This window comes from Ceratotherium simum, chromosome 21 (genome assembly GCF_057802395.1).
Source record: "Ceratotherium simum simum isolate JZ-2026a chromosome 21, ASM5780239v1, whole genome shotgun sequence".
Classification (NCBI taxonomy): domain Eukaryota; kingdom Metazoa; phylum Chordata; class Mammalia; order Perissodactyla; family Rhinocerotidae; genus Ceratotherium; species Ceratotherium simum.
In genome coordinates this window covers 44,355,610-44,378,783 of record NC_141920.1, presented here as the reverse complement: position 1 = coordinate 44,378,783, position 23,174 = coordinate 44,355,610, and the positions used below count along the sequence as shown (strand labels likewise).

The 23,174-nt window shown below is 47.9% G+C and overlaps 1 protein-coding gene and 1 long non-coding RNA gene across 3 annotated transcripts in view; both read left to right on the top strand.

Annotated features, from left to right (window-relative positions):
- The first annotated feature begins 7,075 nt into the window (after positions 1–7,075).
- Positions 7,076–8,322, top strand: LOC106802362 (uncharacterized). The gene is made up of 3 exons (XR_015555664.1): positions 7,076–7,139; positions 7,281–7,399; positions 7,710–8,322. It is a non-coding gene; the product is annotated as an uncharacterized LOC106802362 (long non-coding RNA).
- Positions 8,323–8,369: 47 nt separating this feature from the next.
- Positions 8,370–23,174, top strand: part of OVOL2 (ovo like zinc finger 2) — a 28,747-nt gene continuing 13,942 nt past the window's right edge. The window contains exons 1-4 of one of the 2 annotated variants that reach the window (XM_087445658.1): positions 8,370–8,559; positions 9,230–9,450; positions 10,180–10,245; positions 22,171–22,360. In XM_087445658.1, the coding sequence (XP_087301784.1) occupies positions 8,460–8,559; positions 9,230–9,450; positions 10,180–10,245; positions 22,171–22,360 (577 nt within the window). In that variant the 5' untranslated portion in view covers positions 8,370–8,459. The remainder of the gene's footprint in view (positions 8,560–9,229; positions 9,451–10,179; positions 10,246–22,170; positions 22,361–23,174) is intronic. The other variant, XM_004433722.3, reaches the window with a different exon arrangement.

Below are 23,174 nucleotides of genomic sequence, written 5' to 3'. Positions count from 1 at the left end.
GATCCAGAAGCAGTAAAGGCCCTCATGCCCCTCACTGGGGGCAGGATCTAGAGGGGAGAGAGAAGAAGGTGGCTTCGTGACAAACCCACCACATCAGGATGGGACCTTGGAGTGAGGTTAAAGAAAAGAAAATCATGTGATGTCCACACACCAGTTTGTGGATCTGGATTCATATACACCTATAAGCATCTTAAGAAGATTAGATCAGTAACTCGTAATGATAATCAACTCATTTGAAGCAGGAGTCTTGCTTCAGGCAGGGCTAGATCTAGTACTGTCATGAGGACTCAGTCTTGCTCTCTCCATCTCTTAGCTTTGCTTTTCTGTTGGCATCATTCTCAGGCAGCTGTTGGTGGTGAAGGGGGCTGCCTGCCCAGGGCTTGCATCACAGCCTCTCAACCTCAGGGGAAAGAGAGTCTCGGCAACAGATCCTCTCCGGGGCTGGTTCAGTTTGGATCTCAGGTCTTCCCTTGAAGCAATTGCTGTGGTCAAGTTGAAGGCTCTAATTAGCCTTGTTAAATGCCTACCTCCCCCAGGAGGGGCGGAGTCAGCCTGTCCAGAACTGCATGTTCAGGTACTGGAAGATGGGGGAACGGATGCTGGAGGGCAGGTGAAAACACCAGGTGTCCTCCACAGGTAGACTCTGCCCTTCCCCAGACACAGGTGTGCCCAGGAGCAGGGAGAGCTGGTTACTGAGCTCTTGTTCTTGGAAAGTCGTAGTGTGTTTACAGACTGAGTAACTCTCAGGCGAGGGGGTCCCCCACATGGCACATCCCAGGCTGACTGGGGCCCTGATGACACACTGCTGGTTCTGCTGAGCTCAGGAGGCACATTCTTGGCATCGTGGTGCATCCCTAATGAGGGCCTTGAGAAAGGGGTTCTTGGCCTTTCTAAGCCTTAGTTTTCTCATTTGTGATATGGGTATGAAAAGAGTATTTCTCTCCCACAAAGGGTTGCTTAGTAAACGATGTGTCTAGAGCATACTACCCAGTGTCTAGATCACAGAGGACATTTGCTTAACGTTGGCCGTTGTTACTGAACATTAGGAAAATGCTTCCTACAAGCACGTTCACAAACATGATTCCATTTGATTCTCAAAGTAACCCTGTGAGGTAGGTAAGAGACACATTATTGTCCCATTTAGGGGCAAAAATGTCCTCATTTAGGAATGAAGACACTGAGAATTTAAATGATTTTGCTGTGTTCCTAGAGCTTGTAAGTGGCAGAACTGGGTTTCAAAGCCAAATCATTGGCATCCCAATGCCATCTCCCTGTCACCCCCCAAATCACAGTGCTGACCGGGGAAATGTTGGGATGCCTAGGGACAGCCTTCCAGAACAACACAGGCTCTTCATGCCAGTCATGAATAGTCTAGATCAGCACTGTCCAATAGAAATACAATGCGAACCACAGAGGTAATGTTAAATTTTCTAGTAGCTATATAAAAAAGTAAAAAAATAAAACCCTGAAATTGATTTTAATACTATATTTTATTTAACCCAATATATCCAAAATATTATCACTTCTACATGTAAATCAATATACAAAACTATGAAATATTTTACAGTCTTTTTTTCATAGTAAGTCTTCAAAATCTGGTGAATATATTACACTTACAGCACATCTCAGTTCAGACCAGCCACCTTTCAAGTGCTCAGTAGCCACAGAAGACCAACTAGCGGGGCTTGTTTTGGACAGTGCAGGACTAGAGGCAGGTGAGACATACATTCAGGGCTCCAGAAAAGCAGGAGCATGAAACAGAGGGGCAGAAGGAAGAGAGAGGGAGATTTTGCTTCACTGAGTTTAACCAGAACCTTGCAAATTGGCCTAGAAAGAAGAAATTTAAATTAAGTGTACATATTCTGTGGTTTAGTATTGCTTTCATCTTGAATTCCAGTAGGGTGACAATGATGAGACACCATAACCTTGTCCTTGATTAGAAGACAATTGATGTCCTAATGTGGTCCTAGGGACAACACCAATTGCAGACTAGATGACCCAAGATGCGGCAACAGAACACACTCTAGCTCCTTTGATCAGAAATGGAATTTATCAAAGGATGTTAGGTAGCTCATGGAATCTCCAGGAGACCACAGAATCAGTCTCAGAAGGGGGCCACCTGAAACGTTGCTCAAATTGCAGTTTCAGGCTTTTCCAGTAGGGGCTCTGTTGCAGCCATCTCTGGACCAGGGCACCTCAGGCCTACCACCCTCCCTGAGCACAGGACCTGACCACCAGGACCCTGACCACCGCCTCCTTCCTAAATGGAGTGTGTGGGTATATCTCAGCCATAGAACCTGGGTCACCCAGCAGCAAGGGAGTCTGGGAAAGCAATTTCCTGGCTCCCTTGTGAGGAAGCGAGACTCATAAGGAGAAATTGCCTCAAAGTAAAGGTGTGCAAATAGGTTTCCTCAAGCATGGCACGTTTCCACTACATCAGCTTATTTGGTTTTCTCTTTTTAAAATTATTGTGAAATAGGGCCGGCCCCATGGCTTAGCAGTTAAGTGTGCGCACTCCGCTGCTGGCAGCCCGGGTTCGGATCCCGGGCGCACACCGATGCACTGCTTCTCCGGCCATGCTGAGGCCGCGTCCCACGTACAGCAACTAGAAGGATGTGCAGCTATGACATACAACTATCTACTGGGGCTTTGGGGGAAAAAATAAATAAATAAAATTTAAAAAAATAAAATTATTGTGAAATATATTACACAGACAAGAGTGTATATAATCTGTATACAGGGTTAAATAATAACCTGTAATAAGTTTAGTTAACTTCTATCACCACACATACTTACAATTTTTTTCTCGTAATGAGAATTTTAAAGATTTACTCTCTTAGCAACTTTCAATGTTTGTGTTTTATTAAACTTTTAATTTTGAGATCAGGTAGATTCACATGCAGTTGTGTGCCCTTCATCCAGTTTCCCCCAATGGTAAATTATACAGAACTAAAGAACAGCATCACCAGCAGGATGTTGACATTGAGACAATCCACAGGTCTTATTCAGATTTACCCAGTTTTACTTGTACTCATTGGCGTGTGTGTATGTGTGTGTGTGGGGTGTATTTAGTTCTATACAATTTTATCATGTGTAGGTTCACGTATCAACTTCCACAGATACTGAACAGTGCCATCACCATAAGGATTTCTCATGTTGTCCTTACAAATACTTAAGTCCTGACAACCACTAATCTTTTCTCCATTTTTATGATTTTGTCATTCAGGAATGTTACATAAGTGGAATCATATAAAACATAACATTTGGAATTGCTTTTTTTACTCAGCATGGTCTTCTGGAGATTCTCCCCAAGTTGTTGCTTGTTCACCTAATGGTTTTAACATATGGGTTTGCATTCTTCAACAAGATATTGTTTACTTTCATCTGTTTTTAAAGATAATTTGAATCTTATAGTTCAATTTTTCTGTAATGTGTTTTTCATTCAACAATATTTTTGAGATTTACTTTTGTTAATGTGTGTGGCTGTGGGCTATTCATTTTCACTGCATGGATTTATCACCATATATTAATCCAATCAGTTATTGACGGGCATTCGGGTTGTGTTCAGGTTTTTATTTTTTTTTGAGTAAGATGAGTGATGCTACTATGAATATTCTGGTCCATGATTCTTGGTGCCAAAGTGCAAGACTTTTTCTAGATTATAAAACTTGGAGTGGAATATCTGACTCACTTAATATGTATATGTCCAATTTTACTAGATAAAGTCAAACTCTTCCAAAATGTTTGAATGAATCTATACACCTATTAGCAATGTATGAACAGTCTCATTGCCCTATATCCTCATCAACACTTAGTGTTGTCAAACTTTTAAATTATGCCAGTCTGGTAAACATGAAATAGTATTTCATTGTCATTTTAATTTGCATTTTCCTGTTTACTAATAAGATTGAGCATCTTGTTATATGTTGATGAGCCATTCATGTTTTCTCTTCTGGGAAATGCCTGTTCATGTTTTTTTCCACTTTTTTTTTTTGAGCTTGTCTTTTTCTTATTCATTCATAAGAGTTCTTTATATATTCTGGATTCTAATCATTTGTAAGATAAATGTGTTGCAAAAAGTTCTCTCAGTTTGTTGTTTAGCTTATCCTTCTCCTTAATGTGTCTTTTGATAGTCATTCCTAATTTTTCTGTAGTCAGATTTAAATATTTCCTTTTATAGTTTGTTTTTTGTGTCTTAAGAAATTCTTCTCTATCCTATGATCATAAAGATATTCTTCTACATTATCTATCTATCTATATGTATACACACATTTAAATATTTAAGCCACCAGAAATTGATGTGTGTACATGATTCAATTTCCTTCATTTTTCCCTAAATGGATAACCGAGTGTTCCAATTCCACATATTGAATAGCACATCTTTGCCCAAGGCTCTGCAATGGCCTCTCTCATAAATCAAATGTCCACACATGTGTGGGTCTGTTTCTGGGCTCTCTGTTCTGCACTGGTGGTCCAGCTGTGCACCAATCCACACTGATTTAATTACTATTGACATCTGAAAGAGCCAGTCTCTACACCTTGTTCTTCTTCAGGAGTGTTTTGGTTATTCTTTCCTATAAAGCTTTAGAACAAGTTTGTCAGGTTCCATGAAAAGATCTTTTTTCAAGTATTTTTAAGAATTGTATTAAATCTACAGATGAATTTGGGGATTTTTGATCTCTTTTTCATTCAGAGTCTTCTAATCCATTTGTATGGTAAATCTTTCCATTGATTAGTGTCTTTTTTACTGTCTTCCAATAAAAAGTTTTTAAATTTTACCTACAAAGACTTTGCACAGGGCCGGCCCTGTGGCTTGGCGGTTAAGTGTGCGCGCTCCGCTGCTTGCGGCCTGGGTTCGGATCCCGGGCGCACACCGGTGCACCGCTTGTCCGGCCATGCTGAGGCCGCGTCCCACATACAGCAACTAGAAGGATGTGCAGCTATGACATACAGCTATCTACTGGGGCCTTGGGGGAAAATATAAATAAATAAATAAAATTAAAAAAAAAAGACTTTGCACAATATTTTTATAAATTTATTTCAAGGCACTGTGTATTTTGGTTGCTGTTCTAAGTCATTTTTTTGGTTAGACTTTTAATATTTCTAATTGTTACTGACATGTAGAAGTGCAACTGACACAGACACCCACCCACTCACACACACAGATTTTCTAGAAAACCATCTTGCTAAACTCTTTTATTAATTCTAAAATTAATCTGTAGACTCTTTTGAGTCTTCCACATAGACAATCATTCTGACTACAAATAATGATAGTTTTGTTTTTCCCTTTATAATCCTTATACCTTTATTTCTTCTTTTTTGTCTTATTGTACCTGTGAGGAAGCCGGTCTCGTGCTGAGTGGAGCGGTGAGAGCAGGCAGCTTTGTCTTGTTCTGGGGCACTGTCTCCACAGGTGAATTCAGTCTGTGAAATTTTATCTAGCCTTGTACTTATGACTTGTGCATTTTTTCCCAACACTATACTATACTTCAATAAAAAGTAAAAAAAAAAAAATTGTTTTAGGAATATTTCCCCAACATCCTAACCTCTCCTTATAGCTGTATGCTCTAAGGATGCCACTGAGCAGGTTTGTACCTGTCTATTTTCAGCTAACTATACATTACTGGAGAAAAGAAGTCTTAAGTGAGAACACCAATGGCTGTTTTCATGCTTTTGCAGAACCACCAGGGAGAGGGGGTGCAGGCACAGCCTCAGCAGCCCCTCAGGGCAGAATGGGGAGGGGAGGTGGGAGTGCAGGGAAACAGATTTCCATAAAGCACGAGGAAATGCTTTCTAACGTCATTGTTGTCTAACTAGAGAATAGGCTGCTTTTTGAAAAAGTGAGCTCGCCAGCACTGGAAGTATTCAAGCAGGGCTGGATACACACTTACCAAAGACACTATGCAGGGCCACCCCTCCCCCACTATGGGGTGGGGTGTGGACCATTTCATGTCTTCTGTCTCTTCCAACTCCAAGCTTTGAGATTTTTAAAGAATTGGGTCATTTCTTATCCACTTTTAGAGAAGCTCTGTCAACTCCTCTAATAATACTTAGAAAACTGACCCTACAATAGAGAAAAGTCAACAAAGGCAAACCTGGTTCTTTGAAAACCTTAATAATATTGATAAACTTCTCTCAAGTCTGATCAAGAAAAACAGAAAACTAAAGCATTAGAATTCCTCTCTCCCAAAGAGACATCCATCAACTATCATAGCAGGTGTGCACCCAACAATCATTGAATAAAAGTGTGTTACCCCCGCGACTCTTCTTCTCCTCCCCCTAAACGTTGCCTTGCTTTTTGCAGTTTCTAGCCTTATATCCCATAATTCTATAATCTTTTCACATAATCGACAAAGTGGTCCAGGCACGCATTGATTTGAAATCCAATGAAAGAAAGAAAGAAAGAAAGCTCTGTTAATGGGGTAGACTGCCTTTTTGGTAAAATAAGGAATTTCGAATGAAGTTTTAAACAGTTTTATGAGATGGGATAATAATTCTGTGATTTCATAGTTTTATATTTACTTTCATTCAAACCAAGCTCCCTCTTTCTAGCAAATCTCCAGTTTGTTGGGAGATAAAAATACATTCGCAGAACCTCCCAGGAGCTGCGCCATCAGCCTTACAGACTAGAAGGAAGGCTCGTTTCCTTGCGCCGCTATGGAAATGTCTTCCTCCTCCTCCCCCGGCTCACCCGGATCAAAGTCTTTTTCATTCTTAGTTGGTTGTTCTCAGGAAAAATCTGGAGTCCAGACAGGGTCGAGCCCAGAGAGGGTGACCCCTTGAGGGCAGACCGAGAGGCATGGCGCGTCTGGTCCCTCCGCAGTCCCGGGAGAGCTGCGCCCCCTCTCCGCGCGCGGGGAGAGCACTCCAGCGAAGCCGCGAAATCCGTTACCAGGCTGCTGTGTCCCCGAAGGCCATTCCAGGGCGGAAGAGGACCGAGAAAACCGCTGTGTTAATTCCCCGGCCTTGTGGGCTGGGCGCGCAGCCGGTCGGGTTACAGACAGGTGAGTCTGGCGGATCGGCGACCTGCTGGAGCCAAGGTACTCCTGGCCAGCCGCAGCCCCGCAGCCCCCGAAGCTGGCACACGTCTGATCACCTCCCTGAAGGGGGGTTCCCGCCGCGGCTCTGGAGGCAGCGCTGTGAGTCCCTGGGCGCACGCGAGCAGGGGTCTTAGGAGGGGCAGTACGCCCCCCAACGCGGACACAGCTGCTCTTAGAAATTTGACATCTTTTTTTTTTTTTTTTACCAATTCCCCTTCCTTCTCTCCCTCCCCCCTCCAGGTATAAGGGTAGATAGGAAAAACCAAAACCAAAAATGAACACAGAGTTCTCCAGCCACCTCCCCAGTAAGGGCAGCAAGGGGATGTAGCCCATCTTCACTTTACTGGCTTCCTGGAAAGGTATTTCCCAGTCTCAGAATTTGGGGAGCGGGCGGTTAGGGGAGGCAATGATGGGAGCGGACGAGAATAAGGAATTTGTTGCGAAGGGGCGTTTGCATAACACGCATTTGGCTTTTGTTTCCATCGTGTGTTTATCTGGGGTGAGGATGCTGCTGGGGTGCAGGGTCTTGGGGTGGCAGCCGCTTTGGCGGAGCAAGCCGACTTGTTTTTCTTAGATTGTATGGCACAAATCAGTGCAATAACAAGATGTTCTAAAGATGCTGAATTTTTAAATTTATTATTACTGTGTTTATTTGGGGGGCTATTGTAGATGATGGGGGTCCCCCAAGTTCCCCCCTTTACCAGATCAGGGTCCTGAAGAATCTCGCCGCCGCCTCCCCCTCCGCTGGCGGAGATTTCAACGAGCCCCGGGAATGATCCACAAGGTCCAGAGGAACTGAGCCATTTTCTGTCTTGCTTGTCGGAGACAAGTACACTGGGGGTGGGGGCAACTCTCAGGAGGCCCCAGCCCTCGGGAGGGACGCCCTGGGAAGCGGACCTGGGGTTGACCTCAAAGAAATCGCCCTGAGGTGCCTGTGATGGGGCAATCGGGAGAGGGGGTAGATTAAAAAACGTTCATCCCTTTTTAAAAGGGGAGGGGGGAAGAATCAGACGTTAAATTCTTTTGCAAACATTCATGCCTAAGGAAGGGCTGGAACAGGCAGCCCCGGCCGCCGGAACCGGTCGGACAGGTAGCGAGCTTGTTGACACCGTTATGTTGCAGGGCGCATGCTCACTCCCAAGTTTCCTGGTGCCTTTTCTATTCCACCTTATGAAACTTTTTCCTCGGCGTGGTCTCACCCGCGATTTAAGGCATAGGTGTCGCCGAGCGGGGAGGCTGGGAGTCGCCGGGCGTGCGGGGGAGAGGCCTGGGCCGCGCCGCGGCGGGGGGCGGAGGGAGAGGGCAGGCGGGGCGGGAAGGTGGGCTCTGGCCGCCTGGAGCCGGAGACCGAGCCACCGCCGTCGTCCTTAGCGGGGAGCAGCCGGGAGGAGGGGGCCGCAGTCGGGGAGGGGTCCCACCATGCCCAAAGTCTTCCTGGTGAAGAGGAGGAGCCTGGGGGTCTCGGTCCGCAGCTGGGATGAGCTCCCGGATGAGGAAAGGGCAGATACCTACATCCCAGGTGAGCGCGGCGCGGGGGCCGGGCCTGGGTGCGGGGCTCCCAGGGTGGGGGCAGGGGTGGCCGGGTCCCCTCTGCTCACCGGCCGGGGCTGGACTCACTACCCCATCGCGGGGAGGAGGAGGTCTCTTGAGGCGCGGGAGGATCGAGAGTGAGATCCTGGGAAACCCGGGACGCCCTGCGCCCCCTTCCCCCTAATGGGCGCCTCTAATTGCCCGGCGGCGGGACCGTTGGCTGCAGCGCGGGGCGAGGTGGCCCAGAAGGGGGTGGGGGTGGGGTGTTGAGGGCCAGTAGGGGCTACCCTCAGTCCCACATCCTCATGGGGTTGCACAAGGATCCGTCAACCCCTTTGGGGCTAGGTGGGTAGAGGTCAGACCCTCCTACCCCCATTCCAGGGAGAGGAAACTTGGCGCGCGTGGTCCCCCGCCGCGCATGGTCTTCAGTTCCTCGTGGGCGCGAGAACTGGGACCGAGGAGAGGCCCCCAGAACCTCGAGCTAGTTCGGGAGGCCGAGCTGGGGGCTCGCTCGCCCACCCCCGCGGCGTTGCCCACTTGGCGAGGTGCCCAGGTCCGGGGCGGGGCGGCTGCGGCACCGCCCGCAGGTCAAACTGCCGCGGGCGCCCGGGCCTGACGCCGCGTGTCTGTGTGCCGGGGCGCGGCCCCTCCCTCCGCAGTGGGCCTGGGCAGTCTGCTCCACGACCCCCAGGAAGACTGCCGCAGCGACGGCGGTAGCAGCAGCGGCGGCGGCAGCAGCAGCGCGGGGGAGCCTGGAGGCGCCGAGAGCAGCTTGTTCCCGCGCACCCCCGAGCACGAAACCCCCGAGCCCGGCGACGCCGACGGCCCAGGTGGACACCTGGCGGCGAAGCAGCGCCCGGTCGCCAGGGCGAAAATCAAGGTACGGTGTCGACTCTGCCCTCGCCGCCACCAGCACCACGCCCTGGCGTCGGGCTCCCGGGGCCCGCGCCCCTCCCTGCCGCGCCCGCCCGCGCACCCGGGCACCAGTGCACCGAGCGCACCCTCCGCGCTGCTCCTGCACCTGCCCCTGGGCGGCGGCCAGGGCGCCTCCGCGCGTCCTCCCGCCTGCTGGGGAGCCAGCCGTCCGCGCCGCTGCGCCCCAGATGCCGGCCTCTCGAGCGCGCACAGTCTGCCGAGGTGGCCTCTGGAACTGCCTAAAAGACCTCAGGCACAGCTTCCTCTCTCCAGTAGCCCATTCAGTGCGCACGGTCCAAGGAATAACCAGGCCGTCTGGGTTCCCGAGGTCGGAAAGGAGGGACCCAGGTTCCCAGGAATTCCACATTCGGGGCGCAGTTCCCAGCGCTATGTGAATTCTGAGAGTTTCACACCCTTCCTTGCGTTCTGGAGACAGTGGCTGCAGCTTGGCACACAGTGGGCCTCTCAGAATAACAGCTATTCCCAGTGCCGATTATGGCGTATCCGTTAGATACGAGGTCTGTGCTGGGCACTTAAATTTGTCATGGCTCTCAAACCTTGAATTAAATTTATGGATAAACGGGTTCAACTGCAAATTGCCTCAATGCCCCGCCCCCAGTGGGTTGGAGTGTTTGTTGTCCTCTATTTTCGCGCTTCAGACCCCCAGCCCCACACCCGTCTTCTGGAATTGTAGGCGACAGCTTATCGGGACGCCCATCTGCGCTTTCCTGGTAGAAGTTCCATGATTGCATGCTCAAAGGTATCCGCTACCCTATAAGATAAAGGAATCCCATTCCACTGACTCACAGCCAGCTGGAACCAGGGAGTGGTTTTTTAGGAATCACATGACCCCAGTTCCTAGCCGGGTGGGCCATGCTGTGATCCTTTTCGGGCTCCGGGTCCTCAATGTAGGTGATAATTCTTGGGCGCTCCGGCGCAGCCGCGCTGCCCAGGTGGGCGTGGGGGACACGGGGAGGAGGAACCCTAGCGTTTGCTGTGAACTGGGCAAGCCTCCGTTACTTTTCCTGGGAGAGGCCAGCCCTCCCCTATGCATATTCTTGGTTCCGGGAGATTGGCTCCGGGGTGGGCTGAGGTGCATTTGGTTAAGAATTGAGGCTGGAGGCTTGAGCTGGAATCCTTAGAAAAGACATCCTTACTAGGTGCGGGCATGCTGCTTAGTGGTCAAGTCAGCTGGCCTGAGGCCTTTCTGGCCCGCAGGGGGTTAAGTGGCAAGGCACAATTTCTGAGACTGGTAGTTCTGCCCTCCAGGAAATTCTACTAAGTGTCCCACTTGCATATTTATCACCAGGCTGTAAGGACAATTGCAACGTTGTTTAGGGATTGACTGTAGCCAGTTTGCCCCTCTGTCCCCCAATTACCCAGATTACCCTGGAGAGAAGAGTGGCGGAGGAAAAATATCCAGTCCCTTAACCCACATTTTAGGAGATCTCTCTTTGCTGCCCCAGGCAAACAGTGCCTTTGGAGCCCTGGATTAAGGAAATGAATAAACCAATCTTATTTCCATGATCCTTGCCTAAATGCTGCCCCCAGGGGTGGAGGGTGGGGTATAGAGTTTGCTCCTCAACCATTAATTTAGCATTTGAGTTTTTGTTTTGTTTATTGAGGGTGTTCAGGTTCCTTCTCCCTCTCAGCTTCTATTGGCAGAGAGGAGACATCTTGGTGTTGAGATGCTCCAAACCTCCTGAATTATCAGCCATCGTATTGGCCTTTTTCAAAAGAGTGGCTGAATTGCACATGACTTAGCACATTGTGTAACTCTAGAATTCTAATCAAAGCGTGCTGAACTCCAGGAATTAGTTTCTTAAGCAGAAGAGGAAAGCCACTCAAGGATGAGACCCATACATGCTGCATTGTTTTAATGACAGTTTGAATGACTTGAAGACACTCATTAGGCCGTTGGCCCTTAGGACCAGAGGAAGGGCAGGTTTGAGCCAGTGCCCTGCAGAGAGAGGCAACATCCCATCTAACATTGTGGAGTGCCTACTGTGTACAAGGCAGCCAGGAAATGAGACTGCTCCCACCCTGGGGTTTCAGAATCATCTGATAGTAACTGTTAAGCCTCTAGGCTCTGACTTTGTCACTTCTTCATTGTGTGACCTTGGGCAAGTTGCTAGTCCCTCTGAGCCTCAGTTTCCTTGTCTGTGAAATGGGGATAATAATGATCCTTACCTCATACAGTTGTGAGGATAAATGAGTTAAGGGTGGAAAATGGTAGGTGCCCAATAACTCCAGCTAGAATTATTTGGGTTGGTGAGGAGACACAAATATTGATTATTAACTCTATTATAAGAAAGCGAATGCTAAACCAGAAGCACAAGTAAAGATGTGATGAAAGAATTCTGAGTTGGGGAAGGTTTCTTGGTGTGGATTTGAGGGCTGTGGAGAAGGGGGAGAGGCAGGCTTTAGGTTGGTAGGAGCTGAGCCCAAAGCTTGAATAAGGAAAGGACACAGAGCTGTGGTGGCTGGAGAATGGGAAACAGGCCTGCGGGGGTCAGGGAGAGTCGGAGATGTGGAGCTGGAAATGTAGCCAGGACAGGTGAGTTGGTAAAGGGGCCAAGCCGAGAAGTGTGGATGCTCCTACGTGGTCAGAGGAGGGGCTCTGGAAGGTTTTTGAGAAGGAAAAACCTCGATTGGGTGCATCTTACCAGCTGTGGTTGGGGATACGTTGTCTCTTCTGAGCCTCAGTTCCCTGATCTGTAAAATGGAGAAATAATAGACGGGGCCTCTCAGAAGTGTTGTGTAGATTAAATGAGATAATGGGTGCAAATGTTTAGCACTTTTGTGCATATGTAAACTGCCCGATAGGGAGTTAGTTTTGTTAACGTCCAATATTTTGTTGCCTGCAGTAGGGACAAGGGATTTGCCAACCTGCTTGTGCTGAGAAGTGGATCTGGAAAGAAGTCGTAGGTTTGGGTTAGGAAACGTGGCCTTTCCCAGCGCATCTGCCTTTTGACTGTGTATCTCAGGGCAGGTTATGGAATTGTCTCTTCAATCCTGAGGAGTATTTATAAAACAGATCTGGCTGGGGAGATGATGTACATCTGGGAAAGTGTTCATGCCAGAGGTCCAGGTCACTTGACCTCCATTTCGTGCTGGACCCGTTTGCAGGTCTCCAGCTGTGGGGTAGAGATGATGTTTCTCATCTTGACTTAGAGTGGCTGGTATGGACTAGCAAGTGAATTTGTCTTCTCACCTCGTCCCATTCTTGTCGCTCTTCCTTGGGCCTCTCCCAAGGATTCTTCAAAAGGAATTGAGGTTAGAATTCCTTCAAATGTGTTCCTGGCCTTTTACCTGGCTCTGAAGTCCGAGTCTTCCAGTTGTCACGGGTGCATGAACAAGGAGTAGTCTCTTTTTTTCATCATTTTTTATTGTGGAGAGTTTCAAAGGCACAATATCTGTCACCTGGCCCCAACAACCGTGAACCCATGGCCAGTTCTGCCCATCCATCCCCCATCCATCCCCCGACACATGATTTTGAGGCAGATCTTGGACATTATACTGTTTCAACCATAAATATTTCAGAATGTGCCTCTAATAGATAAAGATAAAAATACATGGTTGCACCCACATTTACAATGGTGTTTACATTGCTAATTGTCTCATACATTCATACTTTTTTTTTTTCGGTTTGCTGAATCAAGTCCACATAATGTCCATACATTATAATTGATTGACATGTCTTTCAAGTCTCTTTTAATTTATACGTTTTCCCTCAGTCTCTTTATTTTCAGGTGATATGTTTTGTAGAGTTTCCAGCAATCTGGATTTTTGCGGAATGCATCCCCATGATGTCTAACGCTCCTTTGTGCCCTGTGTTTTCTCTCAATGGGTAGTTGGATCTGCAGCTGCTCTGTTCAGTATGGTAGCCATAGTCACGTGTGACTATTTAAATTTAAATTAAGTAAAATTAAAAATTAAGTTCCCCAGTTGCACAAGCCACATTTCAAGTGCTCAGTAGCCATGTGTGACTAGTGGCTACTGTATTGGACAGTACAGATTAGAACATTTCTATCATTGTAAAAAATTCTATTGGACAACACTGCTCTAAATGTTTGATCAGATTTGTTTTAGCTAAAATCTATCACAGTGAGGGGTGTCTATTTCCATCAAGAGACACATAATGTTTGGTTGTCTCTTTGTGATGTTAGCAGCCGTTGATGCTCGGGGTCTAAATATTTTAGGTTATTAGGGGTTGCAGAACAGTGATCTATTTCAGTCTTAGCTGTCTTAGCTGACATTCTTCTATAGAGAGACGCTTCCCCTCATCTGCTATTTGGTTTCCCAGTGAGGCAGTTTGTTTAGGAAAGGCAGAATAAGATTCCTTTTATTTACCAGTTTTCAAGATAATCATTTGGCTTACCAGAATTCTCTAGTGATGGTCAAGTTGGTCTAGTTTATTTTTAAGTATTGTTGTGAATCATGGGTTTAAGTTTTTTAAAACCCATCCATACACCTGAAATTATACAATGTTATAAACCATTATGATCTCAATAAAATAATTGAAAAAACAAAAAACCCCATCCATTTGATATTTGGAAGGGAACATAGCTCCGTCCCTAACTCCTTGCCTACTGTCTTCTGTCTCCCAAGACAGAATAGGATGTACCTCTCCCCAGCCTCCATTGTAACTCACTGACCATCTCCCTGGCTGCACATCTGGCCAACCAGACTCATGGACTCTAGAGTGACCAAAGGCAGGGAACACTTCCTACTGGGCTTGTGTCCCCAGCACCCAGTGCAGTAATGACTGACTCATAGGAGGACATAAGTCAACATAGAACAGAGATATGGGCAGGGAAGAAGGAGTCAACAGTCCCTAGACATAAATGACAGCATTTGGAGGAAAACACAGGAAGCGAGAAGAAAAGGGAGACCTGGGAAAATGCTTGGAATGGATGCTTGAAAATTAAATTAATTAAAAGAGGAGGGCCGGCCCCGTGGCTTGGCGGTTAAGTGTGTGAACTGTGCTGCCGGCGGCCCGGGTTCGGATCCCGGGTGCGCACCGACGCACTGCTCCTCTGGCCATGCTGAGGCCGCGTCCCACATACGGCAACTAGAAGGATGTGCAGCTATGACAGACAACTATCTGCTGGGGCTTTGGGGGAAAAATAAATAAATAAAATCTTTAAAAAAAAAAAGAGGAAAAAGGAGGAAATAGGAGAACAATGTAACTGTTAACTGCACCAGATTTTAATTTGAATGTAGGTGAAGTAGATTTTTATTGTTGGAAGGGACTGCATGGGTTTTGCTGCAGACAACAGAACCACTGTAGCTAGCTTAAGCAGAAAATGGTCAATTATAGGGTACTAAATAGACTAAGGAAAGACCAGGCTGAGCTCCCAGGAATGACCCCAGAGCCACACTGCAGAACTGGGCCACCTAGCGAGCTGCAGCTGCTGCCTCTAGGGCTCCTGCTCCTGCATCCTGGTGCTTCTGCTAATGCAGAGTGTAAAATAATTGCCACGTACCTGCCTCTGCCCAATGATCTCAGGCCTGAATTCAAATCTCCTGATAGTGCATGTACTTGGTGGAACCCAACTCATATCTAAAAACCAGAGCTGCAAGGGAGTCTAGGAAATGTAGTTTCTAGCTTTCTAGCCTCTGCCATACAGGAAGGCTCAGCAGAAGGAGTAGGAATAGAGGTTGAGAGTGTCCATCCCTGGGATCTGCTACAGGGCCCCTTAAAGCTTATGTGGTCCAGTCTCCTTATTTTCAGGGGGAAAAAGGTAAAGCCCAGAGAGGTTTTGTTGAATTCCTCTCAGTTAACTGTTAGTGGCAAAGCCCAACCCAGGGATCCTTATTCTTACAGTGTTGTCGTACCACATTGTAGAGGATAGCTCTGACACCGTAGCCATTAGCACTGACGGTCTGACATGAGGGAATCCAAAGCTGTTTCTCACCGTGATATGAGACAAATAAGGTTCATCCTCTCCCTCTCCCCCACATCATGCCCAGACCCGTGGGCCTGTCCAGGGGGAAGTGTATGCACAAGCTTTGCAGACAACAAGCCACGTTCAAAATCTCAGTGTGGGCACCTGCAAGTCATGTGGCGATGTGCAGGTTACAGCTCTTTGAGCCTCAGTTTCTTTTGGATTATAAGGGTGTAGTCCCTTCATCATCCCTGCTTTTTTTTTTTTTTTTTTTTTTTTGGTGAGGAAGATTAGCCGTGAGCTAACATCTGTTGCCAATCCTCCTCTTTTTGCTGAGGAAGATTGTCCCTGAGCTAACATCCGTGCCCATCTTCCTCTGTTTTGCATGTGGGACACTGCCACAGCGTGGCTTGATGAGCGCTACGTAGGTCCACACCCAGGATCCAAACCCGCGAACCCCGGGCTGCCAAAGCGGAGCACGTGAATTTAACCACTATGCCACCAGGCCGGCTGCATCATCCCTGCTTTTGAGAAGGTTCTTTGTTCTGCCATTTAGTGGAGTTAGCATTCAAGGATAGCAAATGTGTGTCATTGGAAATCTTGTCCAAATGGCCACCCCCAGGTAGCCTGGACTCACAGTACGCTCCCACAGGAACTAGGACCCTTAATTTAATGCACTTGTCTAGTGGAAGCATCACAGAAAATAAAGAACTTTTTTTTTTTGTCCTTTAGAAGTTTGACAGGTAAGTGACCTCAACCAGCTTTGAAGTTGGTCAGAGGGCCAACCTTGCCTTTCTGGGAGCTCCGAAGTTTTCAGCAGCACTGATACAATGATCGGTTTGTTTCTGCTGCAGAGGGCTGTTTTTGGAAGAACTAGAGGGGAACTTTGTGTGTTTTTTAAAATGAAAGCCGAGATCCTGCAGAAAACAGGACAGCAAGCGAGAAAGCGCCAAGCCGTGGGGTTGGAGAGTCACTCAGTCGCTCTTCATCTTTCCTGCCCTGAGTTAATCTCCAGTTTGATGTCATCTCCCACCCTCCCTGGTAGCTTCCTCACTTCATTAATAGGCATTTTGCAGAGTGTTAATTTTGGATTAAGGGTGAGACTATGAAGCTTTTTCAGAAGGTAGCATGGTGTAAATACTACCCCTGCCAGGGCTGGAGCGGCACCCTCTAATTAAAACATTAATAATTTCCAGATCAAAACATGAATATTGACACCAAATGGGATGAAGTCTGTGCATAGCTTCGTGTCTGCTTGGGTCGGGTTTTATTGCCAAGGGAGATAGGCGAGAATGTTGGTTTTCAGAGCTTTTTGGATTTCCAAGTTGTGGATGAAGGACTGGAGGCTGGGGGCTCATGCTGAATGTTAGTTCCCTTCTTCTTCCATCAGAAAGAGAAAAATTTTAAAGCCAAATGGAGAAACAAGGGATTTTGACCAATTAACTTTTATTTAGGATCACAGGATTTTGGAGCTGGTCCAGCTCTGTTAGGACTTAATCAAACACCAGATCCTTTTTTTTTTTTGGTGAGGAAGATCAGCCCTGAGCTAACATCCGTGCTAATCCTCCCCTTTTTGCTGAGGAAGACTGGCTCTGAGCTAACATCTATTGCCAATCCTCCTCCTTTTTTTCTTCCCCAAAGCCCCAGTAGATAGTTGTACGTCATAGTTGCACATCCTTCTAGTTGCTGTATGTGGGACACGGCCTCAGCATGGCTGGAGAAGCGGTGCGTCTGTGCGCGCCCGGGATCCGAACCTGGGCCGCCAGTAGCAGAGCGCGCGCACTTAACCGCTAAGCCACTGGGCCGGCCCCACCAGATCCTTTTTAAGTAGATTTTCTTATTTAATTCCTTAACAATCCCAAGAGGCAAATATTGTTATATCCACGTTTTACTGGTGATGAAATTAAGGCTTAGGGAGGTTGAGTAACTTGCCTACATCCCACAGACTGTAAGTGTTGGAGCAGAATTTTAACTTAGGAAAAGAGAACATCTAATACCATTTTATTATTGACATGTGGGAAATTGTGGCCTACAATATTCAGTGACATCACACAGGCAGCCAGGGCTAGGTTTTTATTTGATCCTCAGCATTTCTCGTCTCTCCATTCCACTCATTTTGTAATTGAGATGTCTAAGATGTGACTAGTTGTGTTCTATTACCTGCAGAGTAGAGTAACAAGGTAAGATTGGTTAACCGTATTTTGAACTTTTAGAAGGTGGAGTGTTAGGTAGAAACCTGTGTGAACATAATAAAGATGGCCCCGTGAGCAGACGCGTGATCCGAGGAGGGATTGCCCTGTCTGCTGGCTCATGGGACGTCATGGCAGGAAATCAGATGTGTCTTCTGCACCATGCAGCCCATCCTGGGAGAGAACACTCAGAAATGTGGCAGATCTGGTGTTCTGGAGGGAATGTGATACATCTGTTACTGTTTTAGTTAATCTAGTGCTGCATCACAAATAACCACAGATTTAGGAGCTTAAAATAATTTACTATTACGTCTTCTCATTCTGTGGAATGGCTGGGCTCAGCCAGGCGGTTCTTGCCTGGGGTTTCTCTTACGGTTGCAGTCACGTGACAGCAGAGGCCAGAGTCTTCTGGGGGCTCGACTGGGCTGGACATCCAAGAGGGCTCACTCATGTGGCTGGCAGTTGATTCTCTTTCCTTATTCTAGTTGCTTTCGTTATATGGTTCTACCATCGTTTTGTAACAAGTCCCTGTTGACGGACATCTAGGTAGTTTCGAATCGTTTGCTATTACAGGCCAAATTTCAAGGCATGTGATATGTGAAATACACTCTGGGCTAAATATCACGTTTAGGAATTTATCCAACAAATATCCTTTCCTTTCTGAGAAGTGAAATAGTCTGCCAGAAGCTGGCTTCATCAGCCATGCTGTTGGGCCAGTTAGTTAACCTTACATCTTCTTTCAACAAGGCTCTCTTAAGGCTTCGAATATAATTTGTTAATGTCTGGGGGCTGGATTGGTCATAGATGTATATAGGTGGCAAGCAGCACTTCATGGATTGGAGGGTGCACCTTAGGGGAATTCCCTAAATGAGCCACTTTGTGCTGACTCAGTTTTCCATGCTGTGAAATGTGAATGTAGGTAAAGGTGGAGAAATGGAAAAATTGCCTTTGCTGAGGCATACTTGAAGAACTTCTCTTTTTGCTCTAAGAAACCAGAGGAAAGGTCCCCCTGGAAATGGAGTGCTCTCAGTCTCCAATCCCTTACCCCCATTCTCATTTTCTCCCCTGTGTTAAAAAGTGTTCTGTGTCTTGGTCAGATGATCCATGGCCCTGCACTCCCTTAAATTGTCACTAATCTCCCTTCCCTCTCTGCCCTTCAAGATTTTATTCTTTTCAAACAAAATAATGCCAGTGATTTGAGATTTTCGTCCTGGACTGGAACAGATAGAAGGTAACCATATCACATGCAGAGCATTTTGAAAATAGGAATTTATTGGGCTGGCCTCGTGGCTTAGCGGTTAAGTGTGTGCGCTCCGCTACTGGCAGCCCGGGTTCGGATCCTGGGCGCGCACCGACGCACCGCTTCTCCAGCCATGCTGAGGCCACGTCCCACATACAGCAACTAGAAGGATGTGCAACTATGACATACAACTATCTACTGGGGCTTTGGGGGAAAAAAAAAAAGGAGGATTGGCAATAGATGTTAGCTCAGAGCCGGTTTTCCTCAGCAAAAAGAGGAGGATTAGCATGGATGTTAGCTCAGGGCTGATCTTCCTCGCAAAAAAAATAAAATAAAATAAAAATAGGAATTTACCAAAAGGATTGAAGTAAACAAGAGTTCAGGTATGACCTATGGTTGGTGAGTCCTTGGGCACATTCTGCAGGACGTCCTTTTTTTTGTGTGTGTGTGCTGGGCAAGATTCACCCTGAGCTAACATCTGTTGCCAATCTTCCTCTTTTTTTGTTTTCTCCCCAAAGCCCCAGTGCATAGTTGTATATTCTAGTTGTAAGTCCTTCTAGTTCTTCTATGTGAGCCGCTGCCAGAGCATGGCTACTGACAGCCAAGTGGTGTGGCTCCACAACTGGGAACCGAACCCAGGCCACTGAAGCGGTGAGAGCACCGAACTTTTAACCACTGGGCCATCAGGGCTGGCTCTCTGCAGGACTTTCAAAAGACAGTTCTAGCTGTCTACACAATTTTAATTGGAATTACCAGGGTCAATTATCTACGTTCTGCTTTGTTAGCCCCTCACTACCTCTCAGATGACCTTTATCCTGTGTCGACTTGGCCTTGAGAAGCTTGAAATACTCGGTTTGCCAAGACTTGGGCCATATTTAGTCTTTTCACACCCCTTCAAGGGAGGCAATGACGAGAATGGGGACTGCTGGACAAGGATTAGACAGTGACCTGTCCTGGCAAAAGGAATAGGAAAGCCTGGGCACAGCTGAGTCTCCCTCAGAATGAGTGCCAGGCCCTACCCCCTTTGGGGGTCACAGGGCAGAGGTGGGGTATGAGGCAATTGGGGACCCAGGACGACTACCCAACTGGCTCATCAAACTCAACCCCTGCGGCTGTCCTCCTGTGTCTTCCAACGGCCCCCCCTTGCCCTCTGAATAGAGTTGAGATCCTTTAGGGCCCCCGAGGTAGAGTCCTAAGGGGGACCCTGCTCATCTCTGCCACCACAGCTCTCTTCATTAACTGCTCTCCTGGGGCTCAGGCTAGCCATGAGGAACCACACCCAGTTCCTCCATTTCCCACTGCCGTCTCCTGGAATGTTCTTTGCATTCCCCATCTCTTCCTCCTCATCTTTGCCTGCTGGAGGAGTTCACTTCCTCTGCAAGCACCTTCCCTCACGCTCCACATCTGGGGGAGGTGCCCCTCTGAGGTGCCCATTGCGCCCAGGCTTCCCAGATGTCAGTGGCCTGGTGACTGGTCTGCTCCCCCACTAGACTGGCAGCTTCTTGGGGACAAGCAGTCCTGGTGACTGTACTTCCTCCAGCTCTGTGCGCAGGGCCTGTCGCAGACCTGGCACTTGTCAGTGTCAGCTGAGGCTAATCAAGCTCCAAGCAGATGAGAATGGAGTAGTGGAGGAGGCTGAATGGAAAACCCTGTTCTGGGGTCTTGCGCCCTCCTCGAGTCTCTTTGCATCCTGCCACCTGTGAGCCATTGCCCATCAACACTTGCAGACTGCAGTGGCCTGAGTCTGGGCTTGGGGCATGGGGGCAGGAATGTGCACAAGCACTTGCTGACTTCTGCAAGGCATTTAGTTGAGAAAACTAGATGAACTCTGAGAAAACACATGTGTGTAATGAAATCCTCTGGAATGAGATGGAATAAAGTACTGAACTGTGTGAGGGCCGCTGCTCTAGCCTCAGGTCTCAAGTGCTGTCCATGGACCGCCACAGTGGTATCTCCTGGGAGCTGGTTAGAAATGCAGCATCTAGACCCCACCAGACTTTTTGAATCAGAACTCGCGTTTAACAACACCCCAGGGGATTCATGTGCACACTGGGGTTTGAGAGGCACTGGTCTGAGGGGTATAGAGAACAGTTGAGCTGGGTCTCATTGGAGGACAGTACCCAGGGTGGATGATAGGAGGAGGTATTTGAGGGTAGGATGGTGTTGAGCCAGGAAAGGACCAATTCTTCTTGCTAATTATGTTTGTCTGAAAATAAGTTTTTTAGGCTCTTTTCTGAATAGAATTTTGGCAAAGCAATTGGATCAATCTTCTAAAAGATCTGATTTGGTAACTAGGAAACCTTTGAGGAATATATCAGATCTGTTGTTTTTCCATCACATAGTTAGAGATTCTGTTTTCTTCCTTAGAGGTGGCAAATGCAGTTGAAAGAAAACCAGTTTGGGAGTCGACATCCTGGGATTTGGTTATGGTTTGCTGATAATGAAGCTGTGGGATCCTGACCATCACTTTTCAAAATGATCATTTTATTTGTTCCTGATTTTGTGGGTCAGGAACTAGGGCTCGGCTGGGCTAGGCAGTTCTCTCTGGCAGCATTGGCTGGGGCACACACTCAGCTGGTGGCAGCCGTGGGTTGGGCTGGAAGATCCAGTGAGGCTTTATGCATATCTGGCACCTCAGTGTTCCCCTGTGTGGCCTCTCTCTCCACATGGCTGCTTGAGCTTCCTCACAGCATGGTGGTCTTGGACTTCTTACTTTTCCCCGAAGAGGGAAAGCTGGTTTCCACTCCCACATGTGGAAGCTGCAAGATGTCTTAAGATGTGGAACTGACACAGGCCTTGCCCAGATCCAAGGGGAGAGGAAATGGTCTTCATCTCTTGATGGATGGAGCAGCATGCAGGCCCAGGAAGGAAGGAACTGATGGTGGCTGTCTTTGGGGACTCTGTATGACAGGCTCCATGACATCATCAGGACCTAGACTCCTCCTTTCTTTCTGCTCTTTCATCCTTAGTACTGGCTTCCACCGCAAAGAGCTGTTGAACTCTAGCCAGCAGGAAGGGGTAAAGGAGGAAGAGGGCACCATCCTTCCCTCTTAGAGAGAGTGTATTTCATCAGCCAGGCAGTCCAATGGCTGTGACGTGTGAAAGGCTGGGAAATAGAGACGTTTAGCTGGGGTGGTGTGCCCAGCTAGAAATCAGAGGTCTGTTCTAAGGAAGAAGGGGAGAATGAATGTAGGAAGGAGCTGCCAGTTGTTTCACCCTCCCCAAAGCCAAAACCTGCTTGGAATTTTTAGGGGGCAGAAGCTCCAGCCAGGCCAAGCCTAGAGACCCAGGGAGGTGGCCTCTTGGAGTAAGCACCCTGGACGTGCCCACCTGCACTGGGTCCTCACGGCCTCTCTCTGTCCCAGTTCACCACAGGCACATGCAGCGACTCGGTGGTTCACAGCTGTGACCTGTGCGGTAAGGGCTTCCGCCTGCAGCGCATGCTCACCCGGCACCTCAAGTGCCACAACCAGGTGAAGAGGCACCTGTGCACCTTCTGCGGCAAGGGCTTCAACGACACCTTCGACCTCAAGAGGCACGTCCGCACGCATACAGGTGAGGAAGAGGGCGTGTGCTTTGCTTTCAATTTTGTCTTTCTGGCCAAGAGTTCTGTTCCTTTTCCACCAAGCAAACAAGTCAGAAGCAGGGAGCCGTGTTGTATCTCTGGAAAGGTCGCCGGATGGGGCATTTGGGCCAGAGTCCTGGCTCTGCCACCTGCCAGCTGTGTCACCTTGGGCCAGGCAAGCCCCCTCTCTTAGCCTGTTTTCGCCCCTGTGAGAGGGGGATAAGGATACACGTTCTCGTGCTGCTCAAGACAAATCTGGCTGGAAGGTCCTGAGAATTGATGCCTGACAGTGCTGCGGGAGATCATGTTCAGCCCTAGGTCCCAGCCGACTGCTAGAATGTGGTTCCTGTGGTCCTACCGGTGGTGATTTGTGCTCCTTTCTTGGAAAGTAAGCCTGTCTCAGAATAGCATCACATTCCTCCGGAGAGCTCAAAAAGAGAAGAAAATGCTCGGCTCACGTAGAGCTGCTCCAGCCTCCTACTTGAGACTGGCAGGCAAGTGTCTTCCTCCCGTTGGCCCTTCCTCAGTTTCCCTCCTTAGGAAGTGTACATCTGGGTCCTCACCAGCTCATTTCAGAAACTCCTGAGGGTGCCCACTGACTCCTTTCCCAGCCCTTCTGATTGGTTACTGCCTCATTAGTTTCATCTTAGAAACATCTGGCCTCCAGGCTTCTCCTTGAGGCCCACAGTCCACACCTTTGCCAGAGTGATCCCTTGAGGAGAATTCTAAGATGCCCCTGCCCTGCTAAAAAATCTCCTCCAACTCTGGGCAGGATGAAATCCAAACTTCCCATCTTGATGGGCT